The sequence below is a fragment of the Trichechus manatus genome, unplaced genomic scaffold (assembly GCF_000243295.1).
Source record: "Trichechus manatus latirostris isolate Lorelei unplaced genomic scaffold, TriManLat1.0 scaffold00162, whole genome shotgun sequence".
NCBI classification, from domain to species: Eukaryota; Metazoa; Chordata; class Mammalia; order Sirenia; family Trichechidae; genus Trichechus; species Trichechus manatus.
The window spans coordinates 737,225-757,374 of record NW_004444098.1 but is presented as its reverse complement, the minus strand read 5'-3'; the positions used below and the strand labels follow the sequence as shown (position 1 = coordinate 757,374).

Here is a 20,150-nt window from a genome sequence, read left to right as displayed (position 1 = left end):
CTGTTTCATGAGAAACTATTTGTTCTGTAAGCCTTTACCTGAAGTACAATAAATAAATAAATAAATAAATAAATGACGTTTAAAAAAAAAGATTGTTGTTGTTTGTTTTTAAGTCAAATTTGACTCATAGCAATCCTATGTGACAGAGTAGAACTGCCTCATAGGGTTTCCTAGGCTGTAATCACCAGGTCTTTCTCCATGGAGCCGCTAGGTGCGTTTGAACCGCCAACCTTTAGGTTAGCAGCTGAGAAATTAACTGTTGCGTCACCAGGACTCCTTCCATAAAGAGTACAGCCTACTCTGTGACATGAGGTAGCCATGAGTCAGAACTGACTTCACAGCAATGGGTTTGGTTTTGCTTTTTTATGGACGGCTCGCTCTTCACCAGGCATTGTTCTAACTACTTTGAACCTATTAACTAATTTCATCCTCCCAATGACCCTCGGAGCTGGGTCATTATTATTATCGCCATTTTACAAATGAGAAAGCTGAGGCCCAGTAAGGCTAAGCAACTTCTCCAAAGTTAGTCAGTGGTGGAGCAGGCCTTGAACCTGGGCAATCTGAATCCAGATTGCCTTTCTCTGACCTTGTAGGGCCAAGGCCCCCTCAAGGTTTGCTTCTGAAATAACGGAATTGAAAGCAGCAGGAGGCAAGGAGAGGCGTTTGTTGGAAAAAGAATCGTGTTCCACGAGGAGCTGGCAAGAAATGTTGCTGACTGGCTACCTGATAAGGATGGGGAATGGGGTTTGGAGAATTTCATACTCTCATTAAATAAACATGTGATTGTGACCTCCCGTAACTGACAGAAACTGTTCAGAGTATCCCAGTTTTATCTTTTCTCCCTTCAGTGTTCACTTCAGACTGTGCTTTCCTGGCAGAATCGCGCTCAAAGTTGGCCGTGGCTTTCCAAGGACTGGATAAACGCTCAGACGCCTACAACCTGAGAAATAGGGGCATTGGCTGTTACCTTTGGGAAGATCAAAAGACAATTTTGTTGCTTGAAAAGGCTTTTAGCATCTTGCATATGATCTGCGCACCTTTTTGTTGATGTAGGAAAGAAGTCCAGAAAGGTTAAATAAGTTTGCCAAACGCCACGGAGCTGGACCATTCATTTATCATCTTCCATAGGAGGCTAATGAGACCACTGCTCAAGCGCAGTAAACTCCTTTATCTTGGATCCCATGGCCATTCCACGTATTACAAAGTGGGGTCCTCCGACAAGCAGCACCGGCATCCCCTGGGAGTCTGTTAGAAATGCAGACTCTCAGGCGTCCCCCAAACCCATTGCCATCAATCGATGCCAACTCACAGTGACCCTGTAGGACAGAGCAGAACTGCCCCAGAGGGTTTCCTAGGCTAAAAACTTCATGGGAGCAGACTGCCACATCTTTCTCCCTCAGAGCAGCTGGTGGGTTTGGGCTGCCGAACTCTGTTAGCAGCCGAGTGCTTAACCACTGCACCACCAGGGCTCCTGAATCAGAATCAGTATTTTAACAAGATCCCCAGGTGATATGCATGAATATTAAAGTTGGAGAAGCAGTGGTATGGTCACGAATTCCATTTTCTAGGTATTTTAGTTGTTGACTGTATACTCGTTATAAAGACATCGGTCTCCTGAAAGATATATTCTCAGCCTCATTTTGTGATTTCATTTAAAATTGTCTTCCTGATACAAAACAATCTTCTATTTGTCTTTATGGTAGATAGAGACTCTTTAGGACTCAGAACAGTAAGGCTCCAACCAACCAAACCAAACCCACTGTCGTCGAGTCAATTCCAACTCATAGCGACCCTACAGGACAGAGTAGAACTGCCCCATAGGGTTTCCGAGAGCGGCTGGTGGATTCGAACTGCAGACATTTTGGTTAGCAGCCGTAGCTATTAACCACTACCCCACCAGGGCCCCAGTAAGGCTCCAGACGTTCAAAAACTATGGTTCCTACGAGACCTGGAAAGAAATGGCCGAGAGTCTCCCGTCGTTACAGTGCCCACATCCTGACTCACACTGGTGCCCTTTCCTCGGAGCAGATTAATTTTCTTCCCCGAACAGCAATTCCCTTTGCATAGATGGCTGTCGTAAATCTCAGCCCAGCTCCCGCCTGAGTTAACACAAACTCATCAAAATAACCACAATGCAGTTAACACTTACGTGGTGCTTACAATGTCACAGGTGCTGTATTATAAGCTTTATGGGTAAAAACGCACTTAATCCTGACAACTCAGTTTTAACTCAGGCACAGAGAGGTTAAGTGGCTTTCCAAAGGCCACAGAGCTAGTTCATTGTGGGGATTCTAACCAGGGAGTCTGTGTCCAGAGTCCATGCTGATAAACACTGCACCACACTATCTCTCAAAATCTAAACTAATACTGTCTAGGGTTCCAAGACGAGGTCCCTGGTTGGTGCAAATGGTCTGCCAACCAAAGGTTGGTGGTTCAAACCTACGTAGCAGTGCTGCAGAAGAAAGGCCTGGTGACCTGCTTCTGTAAAGATTAAAGCCAAACCTGTTGATTCTGACTCATGATGACCCCATGTGTTACAGGGTAGAACTGCTCCATAGGGTTTTCTTGGCTGTGATCTGCATCAGCTCCACAGCAAACGGTTACTAGTTAGGGTTCCAAGAGTCCACTATTACAATGCTCATTTATTTCCAAAGCCTATTGTGTTGAGTCGATTCCAACTCACAGCAACCCTATAGGACAGAGTAGAACCGCCCCATAGGGTTGCCAAGGCTACAATCTTTACCAAGGCAGACTGCCGCATCTTTCTCTCACAGAGTGGCTGATGGGTTCACACCACCGACCTTTCGATTAGCAGTCCAGCACTTGACCACGACACCACCAGGGCTCCCCTGATCATTTACTTAGAAGAATGTATTTCACTTCAGAGATTGTACGTGACAAAAGGAAAATAAAACAGAAGGGAGGCAGCTACTAAGACAGCAATTTATAAAGTAAAGCATAACCTCTGGTCTCTAATCCTTGGTTTTCATTGCAAACGACGTGGTCTGCTGCTTGGAAGTGTGTGAAATTGTCCCTCTGCCTGTAATTGGAACTGGCTTGGCATCAAAATTGTATTTTGTTTTCTATAAATGTGAAGCAGTTGCTAACTGTAAGGGTTCGTGATATTGCTGGCTTTGCCTATCAAAACCTGTTGCCATCGAGTCGATTCCGACACATAGTGACCCTATAGGACAGAGCAGAACTGCCCCACAGGGTTTCCAAGGAGTGGCTGGTGGATTCAAACTGCTGACCCGCTGGTTAGCAGCCAAGTTCTTAACCACTGTGCCACCAGGGCTCCCCTATCTTTTAAATCAGTGGTCAAATTTCTTCTTTAGCTGAGGACAGCTCAACCCTTTTTCTAAATGAAATATTATGGACAATTTCAATGTACACAACCAGACAATGTCTCGTGCTTTCGGTGAGGTGAAGGGGGCACCTCTTGGTCTCCACCATCCACCCTGGTAGACCTTGAAGGCACGTCCCTAGGACCTAAAGGTCCTGGAAACACAGAATGAAAAACGGCCCATGAAACAGAGTGAGTGCTCCTCATCTACATCAGGTCAGTTCTCCTTACACTTCCCTCCCTGATACCACACGCAGTGAGGTCCTTGAGCCTCATAACAGGAAGCCCTCAAAGGATCTTAACTCTCCTCTGTGGAGCCGAAGGAATGGAAACTCTCGACATACAGCTGAAAAGGGCATGCCCAATGCTTGGCAAAACAGAGATGGATCGCAGCAGCGCAATGCAGGGTGGGTCACGTTTCCAACTGCAACATAAGCAGTAAGCCTGTCAGTGGTGAACACAGCAATCAGATACGCCTAATATGGATGGACCCTTGGATTAGTTTTTCTTCAGTTACTTCTCTTTGCACTGGAAACACACGGAAAGTTATACATACACCTAGCCATGGTTTGAAGGAGACCTGGTGGTGCAGTGGTTAAGCCCTCGGCTGCTAACCGACAGGTCAGCATTTCGAACCCACCAGCTGCTCTGCAGGAGAAAGATGTGGCAGTCTGCTTCTGTAAAGATTACAGCCATGGAAACCCTATGGGGCAGTTCTATTCTGTCCTACAGGGTTGCTATGAATCGGAATTGTCTCAATGACAGTGGGTTTGGTTTTTGGTTTTTACAGCCATGGTTCAGGTAAACAACTGTGTTATAAGGCAGAAAATATAAAAACCAGTCAGTCCCAACCAGTAATCATGACCAATGTGGTAACCATGAAATGCATCCCACTGAGTAGTTGGCTAGTAAACGAAAAAACTCGCTGCTGTTGAGTAGATTCCGACTCATGGCAACCCCACGTGTTACAGAGTAGAACTGTTCCATAGGGTTTTCTTGCCTGTAATCTTTACAGAAGCAGAACACTAGACCCTTCTTCTATGGTACCACTAGGTGGGTTCAAAACGCCAATTTTAGGTTAGTAGTCGAGTGCAAACCATTTGCACCACCGAGAGACCAGTTAAGGAGCCCTGGTGGTGCAATGGTTAAGCGCTTGATTGCCAACCGAAAGGTTAGAGATTAGAACCCACCAGTGGCTCCTCGGGAGAAAAGACCTGGCGATCTGCTCCCACAAAGATTACAGCCTAGAAAATCCTATGGGGCAGTTCCACTCTGTCTGCTATGAGTTGGCATCAACTCAACAACACAGAACAACAGGGACAACAGCCACTGCCATATGGGTGCATACAAAAAATTAAAACTGACGCCAATTAGTATTGAAAGTAGTTTTAGGTGCTGGTTGCCAACAGGGAGAATGGGAAAGCAGCTCCCGATATCTTGACTCTCTCCACGCCAGCCTGCGTGTATAACACACAATGTCAGAGTCCCTCCCAGAACCCCTCAGATCATTTTCAAGCATTTCTGTGCGCCCCGCCCCAAATGAGGAGTCCTAGTGGCACACCGGTTAAGTGCTCAGCTGCTAACCGAAAGGTCAGTAGTTTGAACCCGCCAGCAGCTCTGCTCCACAGGAGAAAGATGTGGCAGTCTGCTTCTGTAAAGATTACAGCCTTGGAAACCCTAGGGGGCAGTTCTACTCTGTCCTATAGGGTCGCTATGAGTCGGAATGGACTCGACAGCAATGGGTGTGTGTGCCACCCCAAGTCTCCTGGGGAATCAGGCTAACGTCACCCTCTTCAGGACTCTGCCTGAGATCGCCCCCTTGCTTGGTTTCCTCCCTTTCCCTGTCCTGCTTCCCCCACGCCCTGGGAGCAGTTAAATCTCAGGATCTGCTTCTGGGAAATCCCAAGTAACAGAACAACCCAGCTCGTCATGACCACAAGTTGGTGCGAGGAATCTTAGCCTCCCCAGCAACTGTTCTGGTGCTCAATTAATACAGTACTTCCCATACCCCTTTCCTACCATAAATGATATTTCGCCTGGTGTTGTTGTTAGCTGCCATCAGCTCGACCCCCGACTCATGGCAGCCCATGCACAATGGAACGAAATGCTGCCCATTCCTTCGCCATTCCCATGATCAGTTGCGGACTGGACCATCGTGATCCATGGGGTTTTCATTGGCTGATTTTCAGAAGTAGATCACCAGGTCTTTCTTCCTAGTCCGTTTTAGTCTGGAAGCTCTGCTGAAACCTGTTTAGTATCACAGTAACATGCAAGCCTCCACTGACAGATGGGTGGTGGCTCGGCATAATGTGCAGTACCCGGGAACTGAACTCTCACAGAGAAGACAAGGCTTACACCACTGACCACCGCTGCCCCCAATCTTTAGCCTAAATTAATCTTAATTTCTCAGAAAGGTAGGACTCTCAACCTAAATATTATAAAGTCTCAGTTGAGAAGAATGTCCAGGGAATAGTCTGTATGCATTCAGTAAATGCTCAAGTTAATTTAAAAAAAAAAAAAGAACTTTCTAAATATAGTAGTATGCTTTCCTTCCTTAATAAGCTGGGTATAATTAATTCAAATAAATCTGGGGAGTGGAGTTGGTTTCTTTATTGCTTGTTTCTTGAGTGTGGTGATCTTGCAGTTCCACTGAGCTATAATTCAAGGCATAAAAGCACAAAAGTGAGAAGAATTAGGCTAAATCTGAAGGCATCTGAAGACACAGCTTGGAAATTGCTTTTTTGACCAAATTCTTTCTCTGAGCTTGCTCTCTTGTAATTTTCCTAACTCTACGGGTTAACATGCGGCCAAACGTTCTGGGTTCCCACAGGACATGAACCGTGATAAACCCAGGAAGAGTGGACGCCCCGGTGGGGCCAGCATTATGTCAGTGCGCACCTCAGATTTCCCAAACGCCCAACGGCATGCCTTACCTTCACTCCCAGGGCTTCTCCAGAAATGACAGCAACTGTCACACCGCTCTTACTGGGTTTTGGAATTTCTTCACTTTTCAGTTCCTGGTACTGTGGCTCCACCATCTTCTCTGAGCTCCTCAAATTCACCCACAGTTGTAGGCCATGGGCTGGCTCCTCCGAGCACGGCATCTCGGCGTGCAGGATGCCCCGGCCTGCAGTCATCCACTGCCAACACCAGACCAATAAGAAGGAAAATGTCAGGCAGCACTGAATAAGCCTGCAGTCGGAACAGTTACAATCCTGAGCAAAGCCAGCCACCTTACAGGTGCTGCTGCCAGAGGTCCTGGGCATCTCGAGATGGCTTCCTCGTGTTAAAGCAAAGCATCTTAACTGAAATCCCCACAAATGTATGAATCCCCTCTTGGGTGTCCCTCAGCCTTAGACTGGGCTCTGATGGGGAGCTGCAGGCAGATAATATATTGGGGAGTGCTCTCGGGATATACACCTGTAAGAGGTGAAAAGGCAGGATTGGGCAGGGGAGAAACCAAATGCAATGCAGTTACAAGGGAGGCTTCAGCCAGTCCAACAGGGGGCGCTCTGGAGCTGGAGCAAACCTTTAGAAAAAAACAGAAACCAAATCCGTTGCTGTTGAGTCAATTCCAACTCATGGCAACCCCATGTGTGTCAGAGTAGAACTGCTCCATAGGGTTTTCTTGGCTGTCATCTTTACAGGAGCAGATTGCCAGGCCTTTCTTCTGTGGTGCTGTTAAGTGGGTTTGAACCACCAACCTTCAGGTTAGTAGAGTGTAAACCGTTTGTGCCACAAGGAACCTTCAGAATTTCCCCAACTTGAAGCAAGATGGCCAAGCTTTTATATCCCCACATAAGCAAATCACTGACTGTGCGACACTCCCTAGTAGGGTTGCAACCTTGGGAGAGGTAGTTTCCTGCTGGGGGCAGGGAGGGGGCGGGGCCCAGAGACGGAAGTAGCTATGAGTCTTCAGCAGCCAGTATTACAGCACAGGGGCATGTGTGCATGGGCCTAACGATACACGTGGAGCCCCACAGTACCCACTGCTCCATGGACAGCTGACTTGAGTCCCTGATTGCACACTTCTGGTGATGGAGCCTTCACTACTTGGAGAGACAGTTATTGCCTTCACTGCTGTGCAGATGCTTCAAGCATTCATTTACAAAGTAGGTCTCTACAACCTCCCACGTGGCATTTCTTCTGTCTGAAGATAGCTACAGGTGCTCCTCAAAGACTTGTCCTCCCATTTTAAACATTTCCATCCTCCCTGAACTGTTCATTTAACCACACTCTCAAACTACCTTCCAGGACCTGGGTTCTGTTTTAGATGTAGCCTAGTTTGGCCATAGGAGCCCTGGTGGCACAGTGGTTAAGTGCTTGGCTGCTAACCGAAAGGTCAGCTGTTCAAACCCACGAGCTGCTCCATGGGAGAAAAGATGTGGCAGTCCGCTTCCATAGAGATTACAGCCTTGGAAACCATATGGAGTAGTTCTACTCTGTCCTACAGGGTCGCTATGAATTAGAATCGACTCGACGGCACACAACAACAGTTTGGCCGTGCCTTTCTTGAAATAGCCCACCCACCGGATTTAGAGGGAGAGAACAGAGTTGTCTTCCCAGCCTTACCACTGACTAGCTCTGAGGCCACGGGCACCTTGTTTAACATGTTTAAAGCTCCATTCCCTCATTTTAAAAAGGAGGTAAAAATCGTACTTATTTCAAAGAGATTATGCATGTGAAAATGCTCGATAAGCTGAAAGGCTTTATGCAATCATTAGTTCAACGCAATCCTTATTTGATTATAATGGTAGAAGTGTAGACCAGCAGCTAACGTGGATGGTGGCAGAGACGGTCTGATGGGGCAGAAGGCAGCAGAACCACCACTCCCTTATCAAGACACCACCAGTCATCGGATCCACCTTCCTAGCCAGTCCCCAGCTTAAATTCTGCTCCTCTGAGAGGTTACTGTTGAAATTTGACCTTGACTCTGTCCTTTTGGCTTTTCTGTCTTTAATTTCAGATTCACAAAATAGATAAATGATTCCAGAAAGTACCTATTATAAAGTTCAAACTTAGAAAACTGGTAAAGATGACCACTCATTTCCTGGGGATTGTAACACATCTCAGACAAGATTAGGATAGTGGGGTTTGGGTTATTGTTGTTTTAAGTGATAACACCTAACCCTGCAAAATGAGTTGGCAGTTAAATTGTCTCCAGTGCAGCAGACTAGGAAGTTGTGGGCTGAACATGAAGCGCCGAATGCGAGCAGCTTCAAGTAACCGTTTGGAGGGAGGGAGACTGAGAGCCAATGCTGACTTCAGTGAGTGGAGGAGAAAATGGAAGATAAGTGGAGACAGTCACTCTTAACTACTCTTTTGAGAAATGTAAAAGAAACACTGGGTGGAAGCTTGAAAGGGGTTGAGGGGTCAAGGAAAGCCTACGAGAGGAAGACAAGAGACGTGTGTGTGTGTGTGTGTGTGTGTGTGTGTGTGTGTCTCCAAGCCGAGTGGAAGGCGCCATAGGAAGGGAGAGGTCAAAGAGTAGATAGAGGGAGGAAAAGGCCAAGGTGCAGGAAGTGAGTGGGATCAAATGTACACATGCAAAGACTTACACCAACAGCAATTCCTCATCCTTGACCATACCTGCAGGTCTCCAGGGTTCATTTCACCAACGTGTCCACAGCAGTCTTCGTGGGCCATGCTCCCCCCTTCTAGGAGGTAAGAGACCTTTATAGAACAAACAGAAGAAAACAACAAGTGTTGGGTAGCTGTGCAGAGTTGGTCACTTTTTCCACAGGAACAGAGGAAAGCGTCAGAAGCAACTCAGACAGTCGCAGAAGCTGAGGGACTGAATCTCAGTGAAAGGGCTGCACGAGCCCAGACAACGTCTTTGAGAGAATTTCAGCAGGCGCCCCTTCCTCTGGGCAGGTGCAGCGTGCCAGGGCTCCGAGCTGGGTGGGAGGAGCTCCCAGTCACCCCCTCAGCCCAGTAGGAGGTAGCCCTGTCATAGCGGACCGGGAGCTCCACGTGTGAGCGAAACAAGCAGCAGGGGCCAGTGAGCAAGGCCTTGTTCACACAGGTGTGTGGGATGACAGAGCTCAGGTTCTCACACTGTCGCCTAGGAGCTGATTTGGGAGATCTAAATGAAATGTATTTCTGACACCAGGCACATAAACTCACTAGGTGCTCAATAAATGTCTGTGAAACATGTCAAATGAATTCATATAAATTAAAGTCAACTTTTCCAAGGGTGTGTCCATAATGAGTGTTAACTCAAAAAGTGGAAAGAAATGCTGCGTATCTAGATATGTGTTGTCCAGCACAGTAACCACTAGCCACATGTGGCTGTTTAAACTTAATTAAAATGCAATAAAATTGAAATTTTACTTCCTCAGTCACACTAGCCACCATTTTGAGTGCTCAATAGCCACGAGTGGCTAGTGGCTACCATATTGGACAATGCAGCTATAGAAAAATTCCATCTTCCCGCAAAGTTTTATTTGACAGCACTGATCTAGATAAAGGAACTTTGAAAATCAGCAGTCAGCTATGGTAGGGATTTTGTGTGGAAGGAAAAACTTTCCCAGGACCCTTTGCAATCACACTACCTCTTGGTAAAACAAGATGCTACACAAACTCTAAAAAGCAGAAGAAAACTGATCCCCACTCAGTTCATTACTTTACTGAAAGAAAAACTGAGGGGCTCTAAAATTTTCATTTTTAAAGCTATTATGATTATCCTAACAAACAAGGATTACAAAGACACTCCAATACTTTTAAAAAAAAAAGAAAAACCTTTAAAATTACCTCAGGGACATAGTAACATCGTTATTTGAAATATAAAATTTTAGTACTTAAATCTTGAAATGGTGTGTGTATGTTGGGGTAGGGGCTCTCTTTGTATACCTTTATTTAGCTTCGACAATCCATTTTGCTCATTTTGTTCACATTTATGGAACTGATCTGGAATTCTGACAAGAAATATCAATCAGCCCAAGCAGTTCTGAAAGGTGTGTGCAAAATGACGTTTCTCTGTAAACCGCACGTGGCTCTACGGCCAGCCTTAAGGGGCCACAATTTGTAACATTTACAGAATGGGATGAATCTGTCATACTCTAGCTATCCCAAGGTTTTTTTTAAAGCTGAATGTCTTCATTCTTTTTAATCTCAGGAATTTCACTTAAAAATTCTATGTAACCACTGTTAAGTGAGTGAACCAGGAAATGAAGTCTGCAATTAAAATTAAAACGCAATTAAAATCCCGACACCACTTGTAATTATGTAAGTTAGACCTGATTTTCACTCCAAGACTCATTCAACCAAATATAACAATTTAAATCAATGTTTTAAAACACTGTATAATGTGCTTTACCAACAAATCACAACTCCCTAAAACCACAAGAAAGAGTGAAATATTATTATATTTAAACTAGGAAGAAAGCAAACCAAAAAAATACACCCGAGAGATAATAGAAGAAAAAATATTTACGAAGTTTTGAGCTTACACATCGGATACAGCTATTTGACACATACACGATTGCTATTTCCCCTCCATTCAAGAAAACACCGTCTATGTCTAGGACAGCCAGCTTCCGTATTCTATGTTTTTGCTCAAAGTATAACAAGTAGACTTATCTTTTTAAATATGAAAATTCAAAAGTTTTATAAAATTATAAGTCACAACAGTTTTTTTAAATTATTTTTCCTATAGAATGTGTATTTGGGAAATCATACGATCTTCAATTCATAGATATAAAACCTATGACAGAATAATTTTTTTTTAATTTTATTTTTGGTGAAAATATACACAACAAAACCAGCTCCCATTCCACAGTTTCTAGGCATAATGATCAATGACATTGGTTACATTCTTCACACTGTGTCAACATTCTCATTATTTCTGCTCTAGATGTCTCACTTACATTTGCTTAATCTCCCTGCCCCTCACCCACAAACCTTCTCATCTACACTTTAAAGTAGCTGTTGACCCTTTGGTCTTACAGAGATGATTTTTCTTTTAAAGTAAAGCAATACTCAAGGGTGACAATCTTCACTCTTTGGGCTAAACTGTTACTTGGTTTCAAGGTGATGTCGGGATAATTTCAACTCAGGGTCATAGTCTTGGGGACTCCTCTAGTCTCAATAGTTCCAGTAAGTCTGGATTCTTTAAGAATTTGAAGTTCTGTTCCCCATTTTTCTCCTTTTTTACCAAGACTTCTCTATTATGATCCTGATCAGAATGTTCAGTAGTGGTAGCCGGGCACCATCTAGTTCTTCTGGTCTCAAGGTGGTGACAGAATAATTTTAAAACAATAAAGAAGGTAAATTCATCATGCTGTGGTGTTGTTGTTTGCTGTTGAGTCGATTCCGACTCATAGCGACCCTATAGGACGAAGTAGAACTGCCCCACAGGGTTTCCAAGGAGCTGCTGATGGATTCGAACTGCTGACCTTTTGGTGAGTAGCCGTAGCTCTTAACCACTTCACCACCAGGGCTCCAACAACAATAAATCCTCCTTTTTTTGACCTAACTTTATTGGATGCCAGTTCTTAAAACACGTATTTCTAGAGCACTGACTACAGTGCAGATCAGGGCTGGCTGACCTGAGGTCTCTCCATGTCTCATCCAGTGGAATAATGCCATCGAGGTACACTGTGTGTACAGAATGCCCTAGGCAGCAATCTTTGTCCCAGCAGGTGACAGGCAGATGGCTCCAGAAATTGGAGGTTCTACGTTTCAATCTAAAACCGCCAACTGGGAGCTTCCTATAGTGAGGGCAACAGTACAACACTGGCACAGGGACAGAAGAGACCCGTTTGTACGGGAAATCAGTACATGGTGACAATTTCAAATCACTGGGGCAAGAACGCATTTTTCAATGAGTGGTACTGGAACAACTGACAACCATATAGAAAAAGGAGCCCCTAGTATATACAAAAATGTGTTCCAAATGGATCAAGGATTTAAATGTTAAAACTATATAAAAGTCGGCCCTCCGTATCCGCGGGTTCTCACATTGTGGATTCAACCAATCGCAGATAGAAAATATTCGGAAAAAAAAAAAAGCAAAACTTGAATTTGTCGTGTGCCAAGCACTATGCTGAATCCACAAGAAGTAAGTGATGTGTAGGCACACCCTGCTGTAGCCTCCCGCCATTTCTCACAGATCCTCAGTCTCTCTCCAACACTCATTTGAGCATTGTTCGCCTTGCCTCTTGTTATTATTCCCTAAACAACACAGTATAACAACTGTTTGCGTAGCATTTACATTCTGTTAAGGATTATAAGTCATCTAGAGATGATTTAAAGTATACGGGAGGATGTGTGTAGGTTATATGCAAATACTACGCCATTTTATATAAGGGACTTGAGCATCCGTGGATTTTGATATCCGTGGGAGTCCTGGAACCAATCCCCCAGAAACCGAGGGATGACCGTACTTCCAGGGTTCAAATCTAAGGAGACAAACAAGAATACAAAATGGCTGCACAAATTTATTCTTTGCTATTCTTATTATAAAAGCAAAAAGACAGAAGCAATCTGGATGGTGGGCTAATAGAGGACATTTAACTAAATTATGGTATAGCCATATAAGGGAATACTGTATAACCGTTAAAGAAGATGACAGAGATATCTATTTATTGACACAGAAAAATGACATATTTTTCCATCAAAAAAGTAGGTTTCAGGACAACAGTTTTACTTCAAGGGGTTAAATGCAACAATGTGTTTAAAATTTGTACACCCTCATGTTGTTTTTGTTGTTGTGTGCAATCGAGTCGATTCCAGCTCCTAGTGACCCTAGGGGACGGCACAGAACTGCCCCACAGGGTTTCCAAGCAGCGGCTGGTGGATTCGAACTGCCGATCTTTTGGTTAGCAGCCTGAGTTCTTAGCCATCTTGCCACCAATGGGTATGTATAGTATGTTCACACCAAAATGTGAACGGTGGTCATCCACATGATGGGACTGTGGGTACATCTTATTATCTTCTTCCCACTTTTCTGAGAGTTTGGATCTTCTGCAATGAGTAATTTACTTTTTAAAACTGAAACAACTTTTTTTATTTTAGAAACAAATAAAGGTGCTGCCTTGAACCAGTGAATGAAAATAAGTGGCAGGCTTTCTTCCACACAGACTCTGGAGCGTTTTTGTTCCCTGTTTACGTGAACGTGGGCTGGACAGGAAGGCAGCACGCTACAAGGGAAAACAGTAAGAATCATAAGAATAACTCGATATTATGCGTGTCGCTGAGTGCAAGAGATCTGTCATTCTTCCAGGGCACCCGTGCCAGAAAGAGAAGAAAGCATTCAGGATCCCATAAAAAGCTTACAAGTTTAAGGGGACAAACAAAAAGCTTCCAAATTTCAATCAGTTGGCCTAACTATAAACAGTAGTGTCTAGAATTGCTTTCCTCTTCCCGCTACTCATGCATTTTTAATTATTATAATTGCATAATAGCGGCAATTTTCATTTTGTTTGGGCCTGAGCTCCCCTTCGGGTTCTCAAACGAGTCTCTTTCAAATCATATTTTTTTCCATCCCCACAGATTTTTCAATTATAAAAGCCTAGGGGCTTTCAAGGGCTAACCATCTAAAAATATGCCAGGCAAATGTAAAAAGTAAATTGTGGTGAACATGACTCATTTAAAGAGGAAAATTGAAGTGGATACCAGGAGAGGTTTTCTTGTTTTCCTCCCAGTTTTATTTTAGGGAGCAATTTTGATACTGCTCCCTTGTAAATGCCTGCCAGTCTGCAGTAACAACAACAAAATCTCTCATTTACTTTAATAGTCACGGACGCTGATGGTCAGGTTATGATACAAGACAGTAAATATACTAAAACCCACCGAACTGTACACTGTAAACTGGTGAATTTCATGGTACTGTACACAAATGATATCTCAACAAAGCCGTTAAAATGCAAGGCAAGTGATAAATCTACTAGAAAACCACTGAATTGTACATCGGACACTTTATGGTATATAAATTATAACTCAATATGTCTGCTAAAACTACAAGGAAGATAAACCCATAGGACTGGCCATCACTCTCCTTTCTGTTCTAGTCTCAACTTGCTATCTTTTGAAAGATGAAAATGGTATAAACCATGAATCAATAATCAATTCCTGGGATATTCTCAACCGACTTGGCAAATGCACCGTTTGGGGGACCAGATAAAAATAACACGTCCAACTGTACACTCCAGTGAAATAAAGGAAACAAATGCTAGAAAATTCTAGCAGCACAAGAATGGCCAGAAATAAAAAGCCAGAAATCTTAGAGTTGGTAAGAATCCAAGTTGACCTTCCCACCCAAAGTTGTTGTTGTTGTATCCTGTTGAGTCGATTCTGACTCACAGCAGCCCTACAGTATACCAAAACCATCCATCCCACGAGGCACTGCTACCCTGAGAGGGAAGGGCAAGACCGGGTGTGCGTGCCAAATTACAATTTCATTTTCCCCTTTCTGTTGAAGGGGAAATTGAGCTGGATTTCCCAGGTGTTGGATTCATCTGTTGTTGTTATCGTTGTTTTGAATTTCCAGTCTAGAAAATGGGGATAATGGTTTGGCCTGCCTCATGGGTTGCTGTGAGGATTAAATGAGCTCAGCTATCCCAAATGTTAAGGATGGTGCCTGGTGCTCAGATGGAACTGTATTCACATTAGTTATCTATGGAAGAGGAGTCCCTGGTGGTGCAAATAGTTAACGAGCTTGGCTACTAACCAGGAGGTCGGAAGTTCAAGTCCACCCAGAAGCACCTTGGAAGAAAGTCTGGTGATCTACTGCCAAAAAATCAGCCATTGAAAACCCTATGGAGCACAGTTCTACTCTGACACTCACGGGGTTGCCATGAGTTGAAGTCGACTCAATGGCAACTGGTACCAATGGAAGACACTGTGAAATGCATCTTAAACTGAATGCGTGTTAGGGAGAACCACAGGATAGTGCTCAGTGTCAGGTGGCACATTTAGATATGACGCTGTCTCTAGCTTGGGTGTTGGTTTGTTTGAACCACAACTTCTCTCTTGATTTTTTTAATTTTGGAAGAATTCCATGTGGAAGAAAACTGAAAAATGCCCGTGGTAATATTTTTCATGAAACTAGCATTTTGTTTCCTAAGCAGAGAAGCATTTTGTGTTCCATTTCTTTATTTGGTTGCTAAATGAAATAATCTAGTTCTAGCCAAGACCCAGCTTGTCTCCACCAAACATTTGATAGGGCTCAATACCCATTGCCATTGAGTCAGTTCTGACTCACAGCGACCCTATGTGACAGAGGAGAACTGCCCCATAGGGTTTCCAAGGCTGTGATCTTTACGGAAGCAGATTGCCACATCCTTCTCCCAAAGAGCGGCTGGTGGGTTCGAACCACTGACCTTTTGGTTAGCAGCTGAGACCTTTAACCACTGTGTCACCAGGACTCTGCCATAAAGATTACAGCCAACTAATGTCATAAAACAATTTGTGTATTAATTGTTTAATGAGAAACTAATTTGTTCTGTAAACTTTCACCTAAAGTACAATTAAAAAAAAAAAAGAGAAAGCTTACAGCCAAGACAGAGAGGGTTAGGAGCTGGTTAAATGGACATGGGGAATCAGCGGTGGAAAGGAGGAGTGTGCTGTCACAGTATGGGGAGAGCAATTAGAGTCACATAACAACGTATGTATAAATTTTTGTATGGGGGAAAAAAAAAAAGATTACAGCCAAGAAACCCTATGAAGCAAATTTCTAACAAGCTCCCCAGTGATGCTGATACTGCTAGTCCACAGACCACACTTTGGGTCTATAAAGAATTTTCCAAAATCTCTTCTCTATGATAGACAGTTGTAGCGTTCAATAATGCCTGGAATAAGTAAGCCACCAACTAAACAAATCGGCGTTTGCGCTTTTAATGCTTTCAGAATAATAGGCAGGTTTTAAGTTTCTACTCTGTAACATATGAGGTCGCCGTGAGTAGGAATCGACTCAAGGGCAACAGGCTTTGGTTTGGTATTTACTGAACTCCGTGAAGCCAGCACAGACTTCCCTTTCCCTCGTGGGCACGGTGCTGGGCAGCTAAGCTGAAGCCAAAGGGAGTAACAGGCTTCACTCTGCTCCCACCTATGCGCCCTCCGGGTCAATTTCTAGAAGGCGCTGCCCATGGTCAGATTTCTCAGTCCTAAAGTCCTCAACCTCCATGGGGCTTGGGTCTGACTGATTTTGCGATGGGCGGTCCATTGCACCTGTGAAGCCCCGGGGAGAAACATTTCCATTTTTCTATCTGTTTTCTATTTCACACTTGTCCATTGTTAATAAACACCTGTCAACAACAGCAGCAGCAACCACCACAAAAACGGGTCCTGGTATTGTCTGTCTCATCATTTTCCTGTTGTTATTACTAGAATGAATTTTATCTCATTTAAAAATGTAAACTATGAATTAAGCTGGTAATGGCTTACAAATTCTGTTTCTATTCTCCCAGTTGATAATTAACATTGGTGAGAATAATTTTATAACTTTGCGAGTTTCTGTGGACCAAGGCCAATGTATAATATATTACATTGTTATTGTGATTATCCATTATTTTCTTTCTCTTAGCAGTCTTTGTTTTTCAAACTACAAATAAAACAGATCTTAAGAAAGGCCTTTCCTTAACATAACCCATTGCCGTCAAGTTGATTCCAACTCATAGCGACCCTACAGGACACGGTAGAACTGCCCCATAGGGTTTCCAAGGAGTGGCTGGTGGATTAGAACTGCCAACCTTTTGGTTAGCAGCCAAGCTCTTCAAACACTATGTCACCAGGGCCCCTCCCGTAACATAAGACAAGTCAAATTACTACACAGATGTATGACAAGTCAAATAATCTCTCTGTAAAGAGTAACAGTCGTGGCTGCCCAATAGAATTTCCTGGAGAGCTTTTAAAGACTACAGATGCCTCACTCATAGGGATTCTGATTTACTTGGTCTGAGTTGGAGACTGGCCATTGGGATTTTTTCTACAGTGCATCTTGCAATTTTAATAAGATGTTATGGAACAAGGCTTCTCAAAATGTTAGTATGCAGAAACATCACTTGGAGGCATCGTAAACACGGATTCCTGGGTCCATCTCCAGAGTTCCTGGTTCAGTCGGTTGAGGGGAGAGCCTGAGATTCTGCATTTCAAATGGATTTTAAGTTTCTAAGGAGTCCTTGTGGCAAAGTGGTTAAGCACTCAGCGGCTAACCAAAAGGTTGGCAGTTTGAACCCACTAGACACTCTGCGGGAGAAAGATGTGGCGGTCTGCTCCTGCAAAGATTTCAACCCAGGAAACCCTATGGGGCACTTCTACTCTGTCCTATGGGATTGGGGTGGGTTGGGTTTTTTTTTTTTTAATGTCTGTATCCACCAGTTGTGGGTTACTATTTAGTTACTACCGAAACGTCATTTTTTTTTTTTGTAGCGACAATATCCTAAATAAGACATGCCTTTTGGATTATGTCATATACCAGAGGTCAGCATTACTATGGCTCACAGGCCAAGTCTGGCCTGTTGCCTGTTTTTGTAGGACCCGTGAGCTGAGAACGGCTTTTACATTTTCAAATAGTTGAAAAAAAATCAAAAAAGACTAAGATTTCATAACATGTGAAAACTGAAATATGGAATTCAAATTTCAGTGTCCAAAAATAAAGTTTCATTGGCACACAGCCACATCCATTCCTTTACGTCTTGTCTATAGTTGCTTTGACGCTACAAAGGCAGCGTTGAGGAGTTACGACAGGGAGCGTGTGGCTCACAAAGTCTAACATATTTACTCTCTGGCCCTTTACAGAAAATTTTAGCCTACCCCTGTTATATACAAATGGGTCTATTTCATATGCCAGTGCGTGTAAAAAGAAAAAAACACGTTTCTAAAAGACTGAGAAGACAGGAGTCTGACCCATGAAGCTTTACTGAATCCATAATGCCTACCGTTTACTACTGAAAGCAAAACCCATACTTCTAGTGTTTGGTTAAAACAAACAAACAAGGAAACCATTGGCCCTTTGTTCATTATTATTTATTTTTACTTTTTACTTTGCAAAGTGCTAGACTGAGACCACAAGTATAAATTAATGCCTGCAGAGGATTTAAAGAAAAAACAACTCAAGCAGTACTTCTGGGAGTTGACAAAATCCAGATGATTTCTTAGGGCATTACATAATCGCAACACCTGGAGAATTGCCGTGGGTGGTTGAGGAATTGTGAGTGTTATGTTTAAACTCCCGAGTTGCGTGTGTCTAATCAAGTCAGAAATTTGTAATCTGAAACAGGTGTTTTCTTAAAGGACTTAACAAGCTTCCTGGTCCTGCTTCTTCCTTTCCTCTTGGTCCTAAACTTTCCACGGATCTTTACTAAATACTTAGGCTTTCGTGTCAGTTCTTCATTTTGTTGTGTGTTTGTATTTGGGGAGGGAAGCACAAACCCACAACAGGGATGACAGAAGAGTATCACTTGCCATGTGATATTTATGGAAGGTATAGCTCAAAAAACAAAACAAACCCACTGCCGTGGAGTTGCTTCCAACTCATAGTGACCCTACAAGACAGAGTAGAACTGCCTCAAGGAGGTATAAATTATTATTGAAGAATTATAGCACAAGATGTAATATAGTCTGCTTTTTCTTTCTGGCTGGTATTTAGAAAAAAGAGTTTGATGGCCTCATTCAGTGATTGAGGCAAGACTTCTTCTTAAAAGCAAAAAGCTTACATTACAGAGAAAACTACATTTTCTTTTCATTTCCATTTGCCCTAAAGTGGTGGCTATTTTCTATTGGTAGCTTGATAGGAAGAACAGAAAAACAAAATAAAAACACGAGTTGAGACAACGGCTGATAAAAGATGCCAGCAAGATGTTGTTGGGTGCTGTCGAGTCGGTTCCGACCCATAGCGACCCTACGTACAACAGAAGGAAACACTGCCCGGTCCTGCGCCACGCTCACAATCGTTGTTATGCTTGAGCTCACTGCTGCAGCCACTGTGTCAATCCATCTCGTCGAGGGTCTGCCTCTTTTTCGCTGACCCTGAACTTTACAAAGCACGATGTCCTTCTCCAGGAACTGATCCTTCCCAACAACGTGTCCAAAATATGTGAGACACAGTCTCGCCATCCTTGCTTCTAAGGAGCATTCTGGTTGTACTTCTTCCAAGACAGATTTGTTCGTTCTTTTGGCAGTCCACGGTACATATATTCAACATTCTTCGCCAAACCCACAATTCAAAGGCATCAATTCTTCTTCAGTCTTCCTTATTCGTTGTCCAGCTTTCGCATGCATATGATGCGATTGAAAATAGCATGGGGCAGGCGCACCTTAGTCTTCAGGGTGATTTCTTTGCTTTTCAACACTTTAAAGAGGTCTGTTGCAGCAGATTTGCCCAATGCAATGAGTTGTTTGACTTCTTGACTGCTGCTTCCATGGGTGTTGATTGTGCGTCCAAGTAAAATGAAATTCTTGACTTTTAGCCAGCAAGATACACACTGCATAATGAAAGCTGCTAACCAGTCTCAAGGATAGAAACATAATGTTTCAATCTATACCACTAAGGACCCAAGCTGTTTTTCAAAACTGTTTAATGACTTAAGCGATCACGCAGAAACCTGGAAAATCACCCCATAAGATTGACTCATCCACTCCCGACTCCACATACACACCTTTAAGTGTGCCAAAGGGTAGTTTTAATAAAAAAGGAAAATACAACCAACATGTTTTAGGTATTTGGCCAACAAGCCCACCACTGGGTCCTGCCCCGACATTTCCCTGCCACAACCCTACAGAGGCGACAAAGCTTCCAGGACCCCTGCCACACTGCCCCCTGCTGGCCTTGGGGAACTACTCAGGCTTGGGGCCCTAGGAGAAATCT

General features: G+C 43.5%; 1 protein-coding gene across 1 annotated transcript in view; it reads right to left on the bottom strand.

The window, feature by feature from the left end:
* Positions 1 to 20,150, bottom strand: part of PIR (pirin) — a 133,221-nt gene that overhangs the window by 76,559 nt on the left and 36,512 nt on the right. Inside the window, exons 3-4 of the mRNA XM_004386326.1 lie at positions 8,933 to 9,016; positions 6,277 to 6,483 (exon numbers count right to left, since the gene is read on the bottom strand). Of these exons, the coding sequence (XP_004386383.1) occupies positions 6,277 to 6,483; positions 8,933 to 9,016 (291 nt within the window). The remainder of the gene's footprint in view (positions 1 to 6,276; positions 6,484 to 8,932; positions 9,017 to 20,150) is intronic.